The sequence below is a fragment of the Hakea prostrata genome, chromosome 2, assembly GCF_041222555.1.
Source record: "Hakea prostrata isolate BN-2017 chromosome 2, UWA_Hpros_2, whole genome shotgun sequence".
NCBI classification, from domain to species: Eukaryota; Viridiplantae; Streptophyta; class Magnoliopsida; order Proteales; family Proteaceae; genus Hakea; species Hakea prostrata.
This window is the reverse complement of record NC_142601.1, coordinates 74,596,054-74,614,035: the sequence shown is the minus strand read 5'-3', so window position 1 is coordinate 74,614,035 and position 17,982 is coordinate 74,596,054. Positions and strand designations below refer to the sequence as shown.

The following is a 17,982-nucleotide window of genomic DNA, read 5'->3' as shown; positions in this document are numbered from 1 at the left end:
ATTTTAAATATTATCATATGCCATTTCACAGCTACAAGGATTTTAAATATTATCCTCTAGAGTAAATATTGGCTTCTTCAGTATGATGTCTCTTTTGGAGGTTCCTCCTCGAGTACTGCCACACTAGTGATTAGATAGTGTTAGTACCAGTAACTCAGTTGATGAATGATGGATCTTTCCCATCCCATCTGTTCATTGCTTATATCCTCGAACAAAGCTCCTTAAATACAAGATATCTAGTTCTTTCAGATCCCCTAACTCCACTAGACCTTATGTTTTATCTTTTTCAAGTTTTCTAAAGATGAGTGCGGAAGCAAATGGAAGCGATGAACAACCAAAACGCCAAGTTCCACGGTTGAATCAAAGGATCCTCTCAACCTTGTCTAGGAGATCTGTAGCTGCACATCCTTGGCATGATCTAGATATTGGTAACCTAATTATGTGTATCTTCATTTTCAAGATGCGTACGTACGAATATCTATATTAGATAAGTAAACTGACTAACATATTTATGTTTGATATGAAGGACCTGGAGCTCCCCAGATTGTCAATGTAGTAAGTATTCATGCATATGAATCTTGACCATTTTGCTTTTATATTTTAATGTTGTCATGATTTTTTTTATTTTTCAAAAAAGACCCAAATGCTTGATTGGGCCTAGCTGGAACTTCAGCTAACAATATGTCTTGCATTTAATTGTATTCTTTGACCAACATATTTACTACTTAAAAATTAAAAAAAAAAAAGGGAGGTTCACTTTATTCAAGTGTACTACTAAGTATTATTTCTACATAATTGTGTGGTTAATTTGCACACAAGCTCACCCCTCTTTCACTAATTGTCCAAAAATCTGGCACAGGTTGTTGAAATTACTAAAGGAAGTAAAGTCAAATACGAACTTGACAAGAAGACTGGCCTCATAAAGGTTGGTTCGTCTATATATAGTGTATAGATTTTCCTCCTCTCACTAAGTTTGCCAATTTGTTGCAGGCTATCTTTATTCAAAAAATTGTAGACATCTTATATAAAATCATCACTAACGTACACCATCTGTTTATTGCATAAATCAAAAGCATTTAGGCCTTAAGTTTAGATGCTTTGTTGCATCATGCATCACATCCTATTCATTCCGTTTGATAATTAATTGTGATACTGAGATGATTTTCCAGGTTGATCGTGTCCTATACTCGTCAGTGGTTTATCCCCACAATTATGGTTTCATCCCCCGCACTTTATGTGAAGATAATGACCCTATGGATGTTTTAGTCCTGATGCAGGTAACTGAGATTCAAAAATGCATGTATTTGATATAAGCACCATATGCGTCAGCATAGTACGTACACGCTTTTTAACCTGGGGATCCAAAGTGTTCTTCTACTCTCAAAAAAAAAAAAAAAAAAAAATTCAAAGTGTTCTTACTATTATTCATTTATCAAAATTTTAAAGTCCAAACGGAGTCTAGTAGGAATGTCATGTTTTTGCTGCACTGTTGCCAGTTTTAAGAGAGTACCATGTCGCAGAGGCAATAATCAATGGTAAATTTAAATTTTGATCAGGAACCTGTCCTCCCAGGGTGTTTCCTCCGAGCAAGGACAATTGGGCTTATGCCCATGATTGATCAGGTATTGAAGTTTAAACTTTTTTTTTTTTTTTTTTTGGTAAGAATATTGAAGTTTAAACTTGGTAAGATGATTCTTGATAGTTAGTTGCCTTCCGTCAGAGGAATGTTCTGATTGGTGTGTTGTACATGTCCCAAACTAGGGAGAGAAGGATGATAAGATCATTGCAGTATGTGCTGATGACCCAGAGTATCGGCACTATACTGATATTAAAGAGCTCCCTCCTCATCGACTGACTGAGATCCGACGTTTCTTTGAAGATTGTATCCTCATTGTAGCTATTACTTGTGTCAAATCTTTACTTGACAGACCAGGTGCTTGGGTACAGACCTGAGGCTGGATTAAACCATTGTGGTTCCTGACACGCATAATGTAGACAAGAAGAATGAGAACAAAGAGGTCGCAGTTGATGAATTTTTGCCTTCGGATATTTGTCATGAAGCTATCCAGTACTCCATGTAAGTCTTCTCTGAAACACAACATCCTTCAGTAACAATCCTGTCTTACCTAGATCATCCATCAGAGGGACTTAAAGTTAAGTGGGCCGGCCAGTACAATTTGGGGACGATCCTTCTTTTCTTATGTACCTTGCAACAATAGTTTAAGAATCTTTTCCAAAAATTAAATTAAAATATAGTAAAAAAAAAAAAAAACCCTAAACAAGAGCTTAAGTAAATAAGAAAAGAGACGAGAAAATTTGGCACGGGTCATTCCCTTACTGTGGAGTATACAGATCTGAATTCCGATTCCAACCAGTTGCGGCAGTGATGGTTCACACCAAAATTGGTAAGCCAATTAAGAGAGTAGTTATCCTCAGCTCATTTGGCATAAGTGCTTTTGCGCAGGCTGAGTTACTGCTGGATAATTATATGTTTTACTCTAGGCAACCTATCAATTGAGCAGTGGATCAAAGATCCATCGAGAAAGAAAATAACCTTCTTATTTTAACTGTTAATCTGTGAAAGAGAAACCATACTAATCCTTTTAGATAATTAATGTAGTTTCTCTCTCCTCAATCTATTATTTTTTACTGTTGTAGGGATCTTTATGCGCAATATATCATGCAAACATTGGGGCGATAATGCCGGTGGCTTTGGCAAGGTAGGGTCTACTTACCTGGGAAAACATTATCTACTGTGCATGTACAAGTCTCTATTGTGCATAGAAGTGCACATATATACCAAATGATTGGGTAAGAAAATAAAATAAATACAAGACTGTTGAGGATTTTTAAATTAAGCTTTTTAATCTTAGCCAATCATTTGGTATAAGCAGAGGACTTTTTTTTTCCCTACTTACCTGCAGAACAAATAATTGAAAGCAACGTGGACAGACGGAAATTTCCTCTGTGATTTTTGTGTTAAGGCTTGTATCTATGTTCATGAAATTATTATATTCTTTGTTTTCTGTTTGGTACATTCGAATAACAGAAGGAAAACGAGGCATGGAGATTTTCTGCCTTTAGTTTTGTATGAGGATTTGTATCGGTGCTTCAACCAGTATTCTATCTTTATTTTCTGTTTGGCAATCCAATGCGAAAATGAGGAGTGTGAAACGATTTTTTGCTATCTTTTTTCGAGAACCGCCTAAAGTTCTGACTAAAAAATGAAAAGATTTTTGAGTATCTCAATTGAAGCAAAGAGCCCTCTATGTTGGGGGCTCATTACTTCAATTAGTCCCCGTGTTCCTTGAATGGGTCGCTTAGTTGTTGAGAGGGTTGCCCGCATGACGTCGTTATGAACATAAAATCCCAAGGTAAGGAACCCAAGAAAGAGGCTGGCTTGCATATGGTTGAAACTTGAAAGAAAGGCCGAGATGGAGATCTTTGCTCTAATTCTTGTATTGATTAAGGCTTCATATCGGTGCTTCAACTTGCACCCATGCATTGTTGATGAACATATTGCATTCTTCATTTTCTGTTTGGTTGTTTGGAAGCTCAAAATTTAACGATAAATCTGGAAGGGACAGCTTCATCCTTTGGTGTAACAGCTAGCTGTAATATTTTTATGGAAGTGCTTATCTAATGGCATAGCAGCTGGAGGTGAATTCACTAGACGCCACATTCCATACGAGCAAGAATGTAGGAGACATGGATTGGAAACATTAGATCATATTTTCCTTAACTGTCCATTTTCACAATCAGTGTGGTTCGGGTATCGGGTAGGGGTGTCAACGGTGCGGTTTAGAGCGATTTCGGGCTGGGCCTAATGGTTTTGGGCTGAAAAACCCCCAGCCCAAACCAGCCCATTTAAAAGATAACGGTTTCGGTGCGGTTTCGGTTTGGTGCGGTTTGGGTTCGGGTTGACTAACGGTTTGGCCTAATAGTTTGAATTTGGTTTGGCTAACGGTTTGGACTAAATTAAAAATCAATATTGAAATTTAATTTTATTTTTTCCTCAACTCTAAATCCTAGTTTTTCACACATAAAACTACAAAAGATAGAGGATGAAGACTCCAAGTAGATCCAACGATAAGTGATGGCATTAGCTTGATCCAAACCACCCTCCACCCTCAAAAAATAAAGAACTTAGATTTTTCTATCATGTGTAGACGGTGAAACAACGTTAAATTAAGATTAAGACTTAAGAGTTAAGAGTTATCAATTAAGACTTTTAAATTTTAAAATAATAAAACTAAATGAAATTTGAAAATTAAAAAGTTAAAACTTAAAACTTAAACCGTTAAATGTGTTAACACTCAACTCTCAACTACTCAAACTCGAGTCTCAACGTCTCAAACACCGAAATTCATGGATCATTAATTAAATTTAAACAATACCAAAAAAAATTAATTACATTTAATATTTTAATTTTATTTATGTAAAAGACTAACGGGCTGGCGGGCTGCACACGACTGAGCCGGGCCAGCCCGAAACTGTTCGGGCTGAGGATGCTCAGCCCAATTACGGCCCATTAAGGATCGGTTCGGATTATAACAGGCTGGTTCGGTCCGGTTTTAACGGTTTGAGTAGAAAATTGACACCCCTAGTATCGGGTGGCTTTCTCTTCTCAGACTGATGGAACTTTTTCAATCCAACAGTGGATTAAAAATTGGGATGTGATTATTAAGAATGATAAAAAAATTTGCTGAAAATATATTTGGAATTGCCACTTCCATTATGTGGTATATTTGGAGGTGGGAAAAATCCTCGGCTGTGCGGAGCAGTGCGGCACCACAAGTTGACACGTGGAAGGTTCCTAATAAACGGTTCAGATTAGAAATTCAGTTTTAAGTGAAATTGACCTACCTTATGACCCATTTTTTTTGTTTAAAAAAAAACCTTGTTTTGTGACCCGGTTCTAAATATGGGTTCCCAATATTTCTTTCCATTTTCACTCCCATTTCCACGAAGTTCCCTCTCTTCCGTCTCTCTCACCCCATGGGCACTTGCAGAGTTGCAGGTAGAAGAGGAGGCGTAGTGGAAAAACCTAGACTATTGTGTTTGTGGGTTTGGAGAGATCGATTTGCAGGTAGGCTACTGTCTTCTTCTTCTCCTTCGTTTGTGAACATCTCTGTAATCTGGTTTAGGTTTGTGAACATCTCTGTAAACAATTTAATGGAGGAAATTCTACTCTATTTCTTACAACGATTATTCTATTTTCATGGAGGAAATTCTGCTATATTTACGTATACTCTGTTTCTAAAACAGTTTAATGGAGGAAATTATGCTTTATGAAATGGGGGTGGTTTAATTTTGAAATCTATTACATGTTTTTCTTGTGCTTAATCATTTGTGTAAACCATTGTAGATAGCCAGCTTCTTCACTGTAACTTGTATTTGAGCTCTGATGCATTGAAGTCTCTGGCTTTGAGTCTGAGCTTTTAAGTTTGGTTCCAATGGTCATAACTTGGACGGAGCTTTTAAGTCTATTAGGCGTGATAAGGATGATTTCCTATTAAATCATTTCTATACAAACATTTCCATGTATTGTATTTTTATGTTTTATATCGTTCTTTTATTGTTCATAGTTACCTAACAGCATGGGATGTATGCTACCTATATATTTGAGGTTCTCTCATATGAAATCATTCAACTATTTTTCCCATTGAGATTGTTTCTTAATATGGTATCAGCCTAACATACGATTCTACATCTTCATCAGCCACGTCTTATTCTTCCTCATCTTCCACCTCTTCTTCAATGGCTGCCAATACTACGTCTTCAATGGATTCCTCTCATACGATTCACTCTTTTGCTACAACTGTGATCCCTTCAGCTGTTGCACCATCTTTCACCACAGATCAGTACCATAAACTTCTATCTTTGTTGGAATCTGGTAACATTCCACCATTGGCAAATGCTGTAGGTAAAGTATCTTCTCTTTGGGTTATTGATTCGGGTGCCAGTCTTCATATGGTTTCCGACTTATCTTTATTTCATTCAGATAGTCTCGAATACCACAATTTCTTTGCTTGTTAGAAAACTCTAGTCTCATTCCGAATCCCCAAATCTGTGTGCATTCGTTGGCCTTGTCCATAGCAACTCTGCATCACTATCAATTCTAATGGTTTCATTCGAGGGAATATTAGAGGATATGGTAGAATAGCAAGAAATCATCATGGCAAAACCCTATTTGCCTTGGCTGGTGGAACAAGGGAAGACAATATCACTTATATGGAATTACAAACAATCAAGCGCGACATGGAAATGACCCATCCAGGGCCACTTCTCAACACATAGAGTCATTGATTTGGTCAAGGAGATTAGGGAGCTTATGAGTGTTTTTGGTCAATGTGATGCGTCCAAAATCTGCTCAGCCCTTAGATCGCTGGTGAAAGACCTGCAAAACAACATTAGTGGCCCGACTGGGGTCGGGAGGCCACCTTCGAAGACTAAGTCAGTTAAAGAACTTATCACAAAGCTATGGCAAATTGCAGAGCAGAAAATTGAATACGATTATTGGAAATACGATTCAGTTACCTTCTTTGTACTTAGGTTAGGGTTTATATAGTTTTTACCTTCCAATCCCGACCGTTAGATTCGTTCGAGCCTTTTCTTGGTGACCGTCAGATCTTTACAGTTAATCTTCCTTTGCGGAATAGTGGGTGACTTTCCTTATTCACACGATCTCTTATCCTAAGTGCGTGGCAGTTACCATGTCCTACACGATAGCCAACCTCGATGAGTGATAATAACCGCTTCTTGATTGGTTATCCATTCTGAGTTTCATGGGTTCGTGCCTGCCTTTTGGACGTGCAAGGTTTCTTCTTTTTCACGCTATCATTTAATCCGGTTCGTTTGAACCCCGCCATGCGTTCACCGACATGTTTTATTTTTTACAATTCTACAAATAAATTTGCTTTTGTTTTGATTTTATAACTCATAACTCTTCGTTTTGATATTAATACATAGTTTCTTGACGTTAGGTAGGAATTGATTGAGGGGTATAGAAAGGGTTTTCGAATATTATAGTAATGCTGCAACGGTGTGCTCTTGGGGCATTTCTATTATTTCAGACTGTAATTTTCTTGTTGCCTGTTCGATTCCAAAGGTACCAAAAACTGGCTCACGTGTGACACTGAAGTCGATGCTTAAACCAGACCAAGTCACATACAAGAACACAATTACGAAACTGGATTGGGAAAGATGCTGGACTACATAGATACAAGCATACAACAACAATTTGGATCATATATTCAAACTTCCGTAGTATGAAAATATAAAGACAATCTGGAGCATAAACCACCGAACACTTCAGCACGGTCACGTAAACCACTTTCTCACTTTCTTGACTCCCAATATGAACACTATAAACCCGCCAATCTCTTAATAGTCGTGAAATTTCATCCCAGCTCTCTCACTAAATGCCGAAAATCAGAACAATATGTGAGAAGAGATGACCGCCTAAGATAAGCTTCTCATTGCGTGATTGCAATTGAGCTTCTTTAGCAAGTAGTGCTCAGGAGCTAGGAGTTCAAATCTGCAAACCTTTGTCTCACACCAGAGGCAAGGGCCCCTTCACCCACACTAGCAAGTCCTTCAACAACCCTTTGCCTGACTCTGATGTAAGGTATAAATCCCCGCTCAGCCATTTTCATCACCACTTTTCCAGCCAAAATAAACTCTCTCCTCTCTAAACATCCCTTAACCACCATCTCAAAAGCTTCAGAACCAACACTGCAACCCTCTTTATCCAACAGCTCAATTATCTCAATGGCTCTAACTATCTCCTTGTTTGCTCTCATTGCTGCAACTGTCTTAATTATTGTCCCTTGCCACGGCATCAACCCAAATTTTATAACCATTTCTCTCACCAGCTCAGCTACTTGACCAGTTTTCCCGGCCTTACACATGGCCCCAATAACTGTCCCATAGCTCTCCGAATCAGGATTGCATCCAACCCACTCCATGCCCTTCAAAACCTTAATTGCCTCTGCTGATTGATCAACAGCACAGAGGGATGAAAGAAGGTAATTACATGTGTTGCAATCGGGGCAGTACCCAATTGATTGCATCTCATTCAAGATATCCACAACAGATTGGGTTTTGCGGTGGTCAACCCATCTTGATGATAAGGAGAGGTGGGTTTGGGGAACTGGGGTGCAGCCAGAACGAAGAATGCATTGAATGACTGCAAGGCCAATGGGAAGAGCATCTGGGTTTGCAAGCGTGTAAGACAGAAGATACTGATGAGCAGTTTTTGGATGAGAGCGTGGACTAAGATGGAGAAAGGACTGGAGAATTTTATCAATGACTTCGATTCTGAGGTCATCAGGGAAAGAAGACAGGAAGGAGAAAGGATTACAGTTTTGTTGGGGTGGAATAATTGTGGGAATGGACAATAGGTTGGGAATTTGTTCATATGACTCTGCTACAACTGCAGCCTTGACTGATTCTTCTAGTGTTTGTGAGGCAGGAATCAAGTGAAGGGTGGCAGAGGGGACACGGGAGTAGCATAGACTAAAAAGAGATTTGCATGGAGCATGAAAAGGTTGCAAATGACATATAGGCAACTGCATGTTAGAACATCTCATCTCATAAAATAATATCCTTCAACCAGCATTTCCTAAATCAAGTGAATCTTTGCGTCTTAAGGCCAGCTGCCATGCAGATGTCTACCAACAAGCAGACTTGCCCAATAGCCTGAAGATCTGTAAAACAGAAAATCAGCACAGACCGAGAAATATCAGTGGCATCCACCCCGGAAAAAAAATCAGGGAATTTAGAAAAGAAGGGCAGTAATAGGCACACTGCCTCAATACACAAGCTAGCAGCAACACCATTTTTTCTTTCTGGGAAAAGGGAGGTGCCGAAGTGGAAGAGATGCAGCATTATACAGGAGGCAATAGAATCATCCAATGAGGAAAAACAGTGGGCACTAGCACCCCGTATACCGGCTATGTACCCAGCGTCTCACCAAAAGCCAAAAAAGAAAAATGATCTTCATATATGAAATTAATTGTACACCCTGCTTCATGCGTGCCAGTTAAAAGCTTCTTCACTTGCAGCATATAGAAAATCAGAAAGAACTCAAGTTTAATTTAATGGTGCAGGAATATAGGATATGAAGACAAGAGGAATTGATTCATCGACTACAACAGCATACAAGTACCCTTTCTTAAATAAGAAGATAAAAAAGCAAAACACTAAGAAAACTCGGAACTAATAAGAAGATAAAAAAGCAAAACACTAAGAAAACTCGGAACTCACACAGTCACAAAGCCTTCATTCCAAATACTTATATGTGCTGGCCCAACTCAGAGGATCAGACATAAAACTCAATGCTTAACCAAACATGATGTAGCTTTCATACAGTCACAAAGCCTCCATTCCAAATACTTATATGTGCTGGCCCAACTCAGAGGATCAGACATAAAACTCAATGCTTAACCAAACATGATGTAGCTTTCATACAGTCACAAAGCCTTCATTCCAAATACTTATATGTGCTGGCCCAACTCAGAGGATCAGACATAAAACTCAATGCTTAACCTAACATGATGTAGCTTTCAACATAGTAGGAGGAGAAGGTTCAAGCGGTCAACCTCATTTAGTTGGACTTTGTGTTGTGATGCTCCTGTTGTATGGACAACCATGTTGAGGTATTTGAGTCATACCCAACTTAGGTTGAGGTACTCAAGTTATACCCAACTTATTGTTGAGGTATTTGAGTCATACTCAACTTATGTTCTAATATGGGCCATCAAATTAGTTACGATCTAACGGTGTAATGGGCCTTTGTAGGAGAGTCCAATTACCAATAGAACTCAGTATTTATTTAGAAGCAGCGGTCTAGGTATTCCAATCTAGATACTCAGGGTATAACGCTTTAAGCAACCTCGTGCTTAAACACTAACCCTAACAATCCCTTCCCCACAAAACACACACAAACACACCATCCTTTTTCTTCTTTTACAAGAGAGTTGTGATGCTCCTGTTGTATGGACAACCCTTCCCCACAAAACACACACAAACGCACCATCCTTTTTCTTCTTTTACAAGAGAGTTGCATATATCTATGTGGATTACGTTTCAGCCTAGAGTTTCCACTAGTTAGGGAACAAAAATCAGAGAGGTATAGATACGTGTATCAAATAAGTGAATTACACAGTAATAATGCTTCTCAAAGAAGCGGCACAATGAAGCACATATGCTGATGATTTTCACAAAGGTGCTCCAAGAACAAAAATACAGTTAAGCATTCACAGTGCAAAAGACATGTAAATCACCTGACAAACAAAATAATAGCATGTGGACAATGATCTAATTCAAAAGAACCCAAAAACAGGACAGAATAGCGAAATACAAATCAGAAACACAAAAAGATAAACATGTGAACCCAAATACACAATTACAGAACCAAATCAATGATGACAATTCACAATCATCAAGCATTCAGATATGCTATTCTAAGTAACAATAAACATTCAAGAACAAGACTATATAGGAGTAAAGCAAAGGAAACAAAGATTCAGGTGTTTTGTGTACGATCGAAACTGCAAACAAAAAATAGATGCTGCTTACAAATCCATATTCTGACTCACATGAGGCCACAGAAACATAGTCAACAAGCCAAAGGAGAGAGAAAATCAGAGAGATACTTACAAAGACAAAGGGGCTTCTGCAATCCATCGTTAAAGGGGAAAAAGACACGGTAATCCACCGATACAGAAAAGGAAGAAAAAAAGGGTCTGTAATACCCCAAGATTGAGAGTGGAGACTCATGTATGTCAACAATGTTTCTTTTCTTTTTTGCCCAAAGCCTGCAACAATTGCCATACCGAGTCTTCATTCCCATCCCATGTATTCAATCCCGTGCCCTATTCCATAATCGCCACTCTCATGATCAGCTTAGCTTTTTTTTTTCTTTTTTTCTTCACAATTAGAAATGACGTTTCCCTCCAGTGGAAATGGTTCTCAGTCATCAACTCTACAGTATGACGTAGCAAGTGTTTCTTTACCAAAAAAAATGTAGCAAGTGTCTGACTACTAGCAGTACATGACATCTATCAATACAGCCAAGTACGCACGAATTCGTTACTTTTTATTACCCAAAAAAGAAAATCGTTACTTTTGGCAAAAAAACATCAACGTTTGCATTATTTCAATCTAATGAACATCTAATATATATACATGGGATTAACACCTCAATATGATAAAATAATTCAAAGGTGGGATCTACAATGTGTCCATACATATATGTGGTGAAAAGGCATTAATGCTAGTCCGACCAGGAGGTAATCCAAATTTATTATTCGGTACTCCTAATGTTCAATTTTAGCTTGCCCCTAATTATGCCATGTCATGATTACGTATGTTTATTTCGAATTGTATTTTCAATTTAACATGTAATATTCTCTTTATTTGAATGGAGGAAACCAACTTTGATCATTTCCTGACTGGAATGGCCTTATTAGTGATGTGTTTGATGGTTTGACCTATTTCTACTCCATGATTTATGAGTTTGATGTACATCTGTCATGTATTTGTGACAATTTCTCAATATATATTTTATGTTTATAATTTTTTCTGTTTAATATTATATATATATATATACACACTAGTAAAAATTTGCACGTGCAAATGCACGTCACTTGGTGTGCATTATATGCTAATACAATTTAACCAAAGAACTTTAATTATCAAGTATTTCTTCTTACATTCGCCACCAAATGGGGAGCCATTCCAACGAAGACATGGAGTTAACAATTGAGGCAGAACATACACACAATGAAAATTACAAAGTTAGTGGTCAGCAGAGCATACAAACATGTTTCATCAGTTGTTGGGATGCTTAATAATATTATGCAGAACAACTATCCTAACCAACATGTTTCATCAGTTGTTGGGATGCTTAATAATATTCTGCAGAACAACTATCCTTGCCTTACCTACATCCTGGCTGCACCTGTCAGTTTGTTCTCTCAAACCTTCTATGTTTTTCATTAGACTCTCAACTTCTTCTTCATCTCCTCCACTCCAGTCTTCACTGACTTCTCTTGCCTTAATGCAAAATCAGGAGTCGGGATCAGCTCCCCGTCGAGGGAGCACTCGACGGCTTCCCAATTCAAATCAGCATCCTCCATTAAATTCAAGATCTTCATTTCTAAGCCCTCAACGTCCTTGATAGCAATCTGTGTCCCAACTTGCATTGAGTCCATCACATGCTTCTGTTCTTTCAGTAGCATGTGAAAGAACAGATTTGAAAGAACAGAAATCAATAGAAGATTAAATATGCATACATACATATTTAGATGCAGACACTTAGGAAAAAATATGCCCACACACATATCCATTAAATGCAGACACTTAAGAAAATGGTCAACAACAGACACTGACTGGATCAATTAGAAGAGGTATTAACCTCCAGCCTCATATGTCAACCCCAACCATTTTTCTGTCATGCTTCAATGGTGACCAACATAGTTAGAGGCATCCACTCAATCATAAATTGTCATACGAAAATATTAAGCGAAGGAGAGGAACATACGATCTTGGAGTGAAATGCTTCCATGATGCAATTCAAAGCATAGCTTGTAACAGATAATGTGGCCAACCGCACAGAACCCTTACAAGTAGAAAAAGGAAAAAGAAGAAGGTTTTATGCAGTAATATAAAGTTAATAACATTCTCACCAGCCTCATCACTCTCATGATAACAATGGCAATGAACACTAAGAAGGAAAAAAGGCAGTGTCATTCAAGCATATGATAATCACTGTCCTCAATCTACTATTGCAAACGGTGAAAGGTAGTATGAACACATACCAAGCTTGGAAAGTATAATTACATGCCAAGCACAAGTATGAAACAGTAACATCAGATTGCATTTTCCATTTCAGATATAGAAATTTCAAGTTTCATTTTTCTTTTTTGAAAAACATATAAAGTGAACATTCATAGCATCATTAGTGGGCAGAGATAGTGCCAACAATGTAATGGGATAGCATATCAAAGCATGAATTTTGTTTGAACTCAATGAAAGACATAAAGAATGAAATGCTTACAGAAACCAGCACAAATTAGATAAAAAATAACACATAACCTAAAGCATAGTTGATGCGCATTTGTTCTGAGCCTCCCTCCAATATCTTGGGTCACATAGATACCATGACAGCTATGACTGAAATATTCAACCTCATTATCATTCTTTCTTATTGGAATAACTAATATGCACACCATTAAATATATAATCATGACAGATTGTTCAATTTTGAATGTTGAATCATGACATTAAGCTGCCAGGTACTTCAGAATCATCTGTGCATTGCAGCGCCAAAACCAGATAAAGGAAGGTGGATATAATAGTAGTAGCCAGTGCAGACAAAGAAGACATGTATTAGAGACCAATCAAATCTAGCTTTCAATTAATTTCCCCCCCCCTTTTTTTCTTCTCTTCCCTTACTCTTCACTTTTCTGTCCCCCATTAGTTACAATCCAATATTGAGTTGTAGTGGCTTCCACTCATTTTCACCAAGTTATTGTGTCAGTTACACTTTGATAATCCATCAAGCATTGGTGCAGAGTAATCTGTTGATCTTCAATGTTTTGCTGTCCCTAGGATCTTCTATGGCGCTGGCGGCTGGCTATTCAGTTGAGCTCTGTTCTGTAATCACATTATTTCCAAGTGTGTGGGATCTAGTTTCGGGCACTTTTGAATCGCAGTCCAATCCTTGGCAGAACCCCTATTCCTGACTCCATCTTCGATTTCCCGGCCTCTCTGTTTTGGCTTTGTTTACTACTTTCATTATATTTCTGTATCGTAATATAAGTTCAACTAATAACCACTCTACGGTAGGATTGATCATAGGACACAGCAGAACACCAAACACCAAATTGGATGGAAAGTACAAGAAGATAAACAGGATTGAGCCTCTCACCCACGGTTATCTCTGTCATTAAACCTCATAGCTACTTTTTTTTCTCTTTCATCAAAACCATTTCTGAGGACCAGCAAATCCATTAAATCACACAACTGTAACTCAGCCAAAAGAAATTAAAGCAAAAAATAAATATATAATCATGACAGATTGTTCAATTTTGAACGTTGAATCATGACATTAAGCTGCCAGGTACCTCAGAATCATCTGTGCACTGCAGCGCCAAAACCAGATAAAGGAAAGTGGATATAATAGTAGTAGCCAGTGTTCAGACAAAGAAGACATGTATTAGAGACCAATCAAAATACCAAGGGTTTAGGTCAGTCCAAGGTAGTGCACCTGCACCACACATGTATTTTGAAGCAATCAATATACAATGCTCAAGGAGTGCTTAACGGATCCCAATGAAACCTCTTAGGGACAATTGGTTACAGGTTTGCTCCTTCAATTTTACTGCTCTTTTCTAGGCTTCCTCAGCTTGATTCTAATTGTATTTCTTCTGGGTGGAACTCCATCTCTAGGTTTTCGAACACGATTCGGAAAGCCATCTATTTTGATCTCTCTACCAAGCTCCAATTGTTCCCCCACCCTGCCGTTGTTGACTCCCCAAGGAATAGGCTTTTTGTTGTTACCTGGGGTTTAGTTTCAGCCTAGATGGTAAAGGTCCCCCCCCCTTTTTTGGACATTCCCTCCTTTCTTACCCTTCAAGGTTTTTGGTAATGATAGTTTATTCATCATAAATCAATTGGGAGATAAAGGCTATTGAAAACTAATAGAATAGCAGGGGGGAAAATTAAAAAAATTATAAAAGAAGAGAAGATGAAACAATAGCAGACCGGATATGATTCAACATAGTCACCAAGTCCTCGGTCTGTTTCATCACCAACATGACTTTGGAATGCCAATTTCCTTAGGCGGTCTGTAACAGAATCACCACAGCAGCACGCCACTTCACAAGGGTGCATGATGTTGTTCATCGAAAATCACTGACAACATGCATCTCTTTTATTTGTAACAGCAATACATCCACCACAGAAACAGTAACCTCTTATGCATGAGGAAGGGTTATTGATTTAGAAGAGAAGATGTTTTAGCAAACTTTTTTCTAGAACCAAACAACAAGAGGAGGGTCGGCTCTCTTACCAAAAGATATGAGTTAGTCATTCAAAGAGAGGAAGCCCAAAAAGTCAAACCTACCCAAGATAACGATTCACAAATTTAAGGTACTTGCCTATTGTAAACATAGTAAGAGATAAACCTATCAGATAATCCAAGAGAACCAATACATAATATTTCACTATAAAAAACAAACCACCAAAAATATATATAAAGTCCATGTAGTACACGAACTGTCCCATATTCAGCACTTCAATCTTTATTTGGAAAAAAATACAAATGTACTTACTACTGCAGGTTCTGCAAAAAGGGAAGGGCCAACTTTACTTATGGGTTTAATGCAGGAAAAAAACAAATTTCAGTGGCCAAACAACTTAAGCATCCACAAGTGCATTTGTTTGGGCATACAGGTAGCTTACCTCCAGTTGTCGGACTATTTATATCTTACAGCATATCACTGTACACTATTATATCTTATTTTGATTATAAATCTCCCAAATAAGAGATTTAAAACCTGAATACTACTGATTATCTTCTTTTTCTCCAAGTTTGTTTTGTTATTGTGGTTGAAGCTTTGTCGAGCCTTTCATGATTGGTTCGGGATTAATGACCGTTGTTTATGTAACTGCTTATGGTGAATTTGCTTTTCTGAGATTATATTCTAGGAAAGGACACTGTGTCCTTACACAATGACAAACAAGAAGCCAATACTATAGCACACAACAAAGAATAAAACAACCATAACGTCAAGAAAAATAGAGAGAGGGGGTGGGGGAGAAAGTCAGTCACTATGTAACCAAAACAGATCAATTCAACAACATTCTTTTCCTCCTATAAATTGGCATATTCTTTTTCTCTTTTTAGTTTTTTCAGAACTAATGGTATAGATGTTATGCTGTAGAGGATTCTCAACCAGACGGATGATGGATTTTAAGCCAAAAGAAGTAGAAATCAATGAGTACAAAATTGACTTGAATTCTATCATTCTGGTTGTCTGTCTACATGGATGGCCTTCAAGTGATAACAAAAGGAATGGGGAAGCAACAACTGATTTTTATTATAATGAGAAAGTAAATTAATCAAACAATTAACAAATCCCAGAGAATTGCAAAAGGTTTATTGAAGAAATAATACACTCAACTATTCTAAAGATACAGAAATTGCTAATATATTAAACCTATAGTCCTTAACAGAGTTATCTGTTACATATCTAAACAATCAGATATAATGCAGCAACCCACAGGATCAGTAGATAATTGAGAAGCTCCGAGGCACTTAAAATAACAATTAGCCAATAGACAGAATCGGGACAGAGCGTTAGAAACAAAAACAAATAAATAATTAACCTTTTAAGAGAGAAAAAGATCCAAATTTGTGAACTTATTAACTCTACCCATCAATTCACCTTTAGGAAGGAATGCTTGCAAACCCTGAAAAATAAATTCCAACAATGGAAATGGTTGGAAGAAGACACAGCATTAAAAATAATAATAAAATAAAAAATAAAAAAAATACAGAGCTGAGAGTATCAAACAAAGACACCTTAATTCTTATAAGAAGGCCACCTGAGTTCCATTCTGTAATTTTAACCTCAATGGGTTAATTCAAATGTTTTATCTGAGAGAAGGGAAGGAAAAAAAAGTAAGCTTTCAGTGTTGTCAGTTATCCTATAGAAACTTGATCCAAAAATGCATTAGCTTCAAAATTCTAAACAAGGAAGTTAGTCTTAAAAATTTTATGAAAAGCGAGAAGAGAACCTACCTCACACGATGCCTTGCAACCCGCCGAAAGAGCCGCCTTGTAGAGAGCAAAAGCCGTCCACTAAGTGTTCGACTGAAAACCTCAGTGGAAAGCACCGTACCCACTTCAAACAGCGGGCTTCCCTGGAAAGAGTTCCCCACTCAGAGCATCCTCGTCGCAGACAATGCCCAATTTACCAGGAACCATAAACGCATCTCGAGATCGAGAGAGATCAAAAGAGAGATTGAGAGATCGATTTATCCCAGGCACCATAAACTCATCTCGAGATCGAGAGATAGATTGAGAGATCGATCGAACAGTTTAAAGTCTTGAAACCGCCTCTAACCCAAAAAACCAAAGATTGTTACTAAGGTATACAACCACGAGAGAAATTGAGGGATCGAGAGACCGAGAGACAGACTGAGAGAGAGATTGAGAGAGTTCAAGAGACATATCGAGAGAGAGCAGAGAGATCCAGAGATTCAGAGAGATCGAGAGATACATAGAGATTGAAGGTATCGAGCGACCGAGAGACTTTGAGGGAGATTGAGAGAGGTCGAGAACAAATTCGTGAAATAAATCGGGTGAGAAATTCAGAAGGGATTAAAATTAATGATAAAATAAGTAAAGAAATAGAAAATAGTATAGCGTTATTGATATTTGGAAAAAAGATAATGAGAGAAAATAACAAAAAAAGATTTATAGAAAAGAGAAAAGCAAATGCTTTTATGATAGTTGAATTCTATCATTCTTTTTTTTTTTTTTTGTCAAAGTATTCTATCATTCTGTCGTCTGTCTACATGGATGGATGGCCTTCAAGTGATAACAAGAGGAATGGGAAACAATTAATGAGATACCAAATAATTGCAAAAGGTTTATTGAGGAAATAATACACTCAAATATTGTAAAGATACAGAAATTGTTAATATATTAAACCTAGAGTCCTTAACAGAATTACTGTTACATATCTAATCAATCAAATATAATGCAGCAACCCACGGGATCCGTAGATAATTGAGAAGCTCCGAAGCACTTAAAATAACAATTAGCCAATAGACAGACAAGTTCGCAAAACCCTTGGGGCAATTCAACAAGCTCATTGCAATAATTGATCTTAATTTCCCCAAAATCAGGCAATACGTATGGAAAATTGAGGTGTAACTTTTTCTTTCTAAAGGGGAATGTAT

At 37.6% G+C, this 17,982-nt stretch overlaps 2 protein-coding genes across 6 annotated transcripts; one reads left to right on the top strand and one right to left on the bottom strand.

Moving 5' to 3' along the window:
• The first annotated feature begins 301 nt into the window (after positions 1-301).
• LOC149026480 (soluble inorganic pyrophosphatase 1-like) lies at positions 302-2,701 on the top strand. Its single transcript, XM_089143327.1, has 8 exons — positions 302-428; positions 527-555; positions 860-925; positions 1,170-1,277; positions 1,557-1,622; positions 1,762-1,882; positions 1,996-2,077; positions 2,659-2,701. Exons 1-8 carry the CDS (start codon positions 302-304, stop codon positions 2,699-2,701), a joined length of 642 nt encoding a protein of 213 aa, XP_088999453.1.
• Positions 2,702-6,844: 4,143 nt separating this feature from the next.
• On the bottom strand, positions 6,845-17,524 carry LOC149026479 (pentatricopeptide repeat-containing protein At1g06270-like). Of its 5 annotated transcripts, none has more exons than XM_089146785.1 (3): positions 16,817-17,524; positions 11,952-16,672; positions 6,845-8,711 (listed from the first exon to the last, which is right to left on the bottom strand). In XM_089146785.1, exon 3 carries the CDS (start codon positions 8,592-8,594, stop codon positions 7,527-7,529), a length of 1,068 nt encoding a protein of 355 aa, XP_089002911.1. In that variant the 5' UTR covers positions 8,595-8,711; positions 11,952-16,672; positions 16,817-17,524; the 3' UTR covers positions 6,845-7,526. The 5 variants fall into 5 exon arrangements, with proteins under 5 accessions (XP_089002911.1, XP_089002912.1, XP_089002913.1 ...); XM_089146786.1 differs by having other exon boundaries at positions 6,845-12,230; positions 12,551-16,672; XM_089146787.1 differs by having other exon boundaries at positions 16,402-16,672.
• Positions 17,525-17,982: the final 458 nt, after the last annotated feature.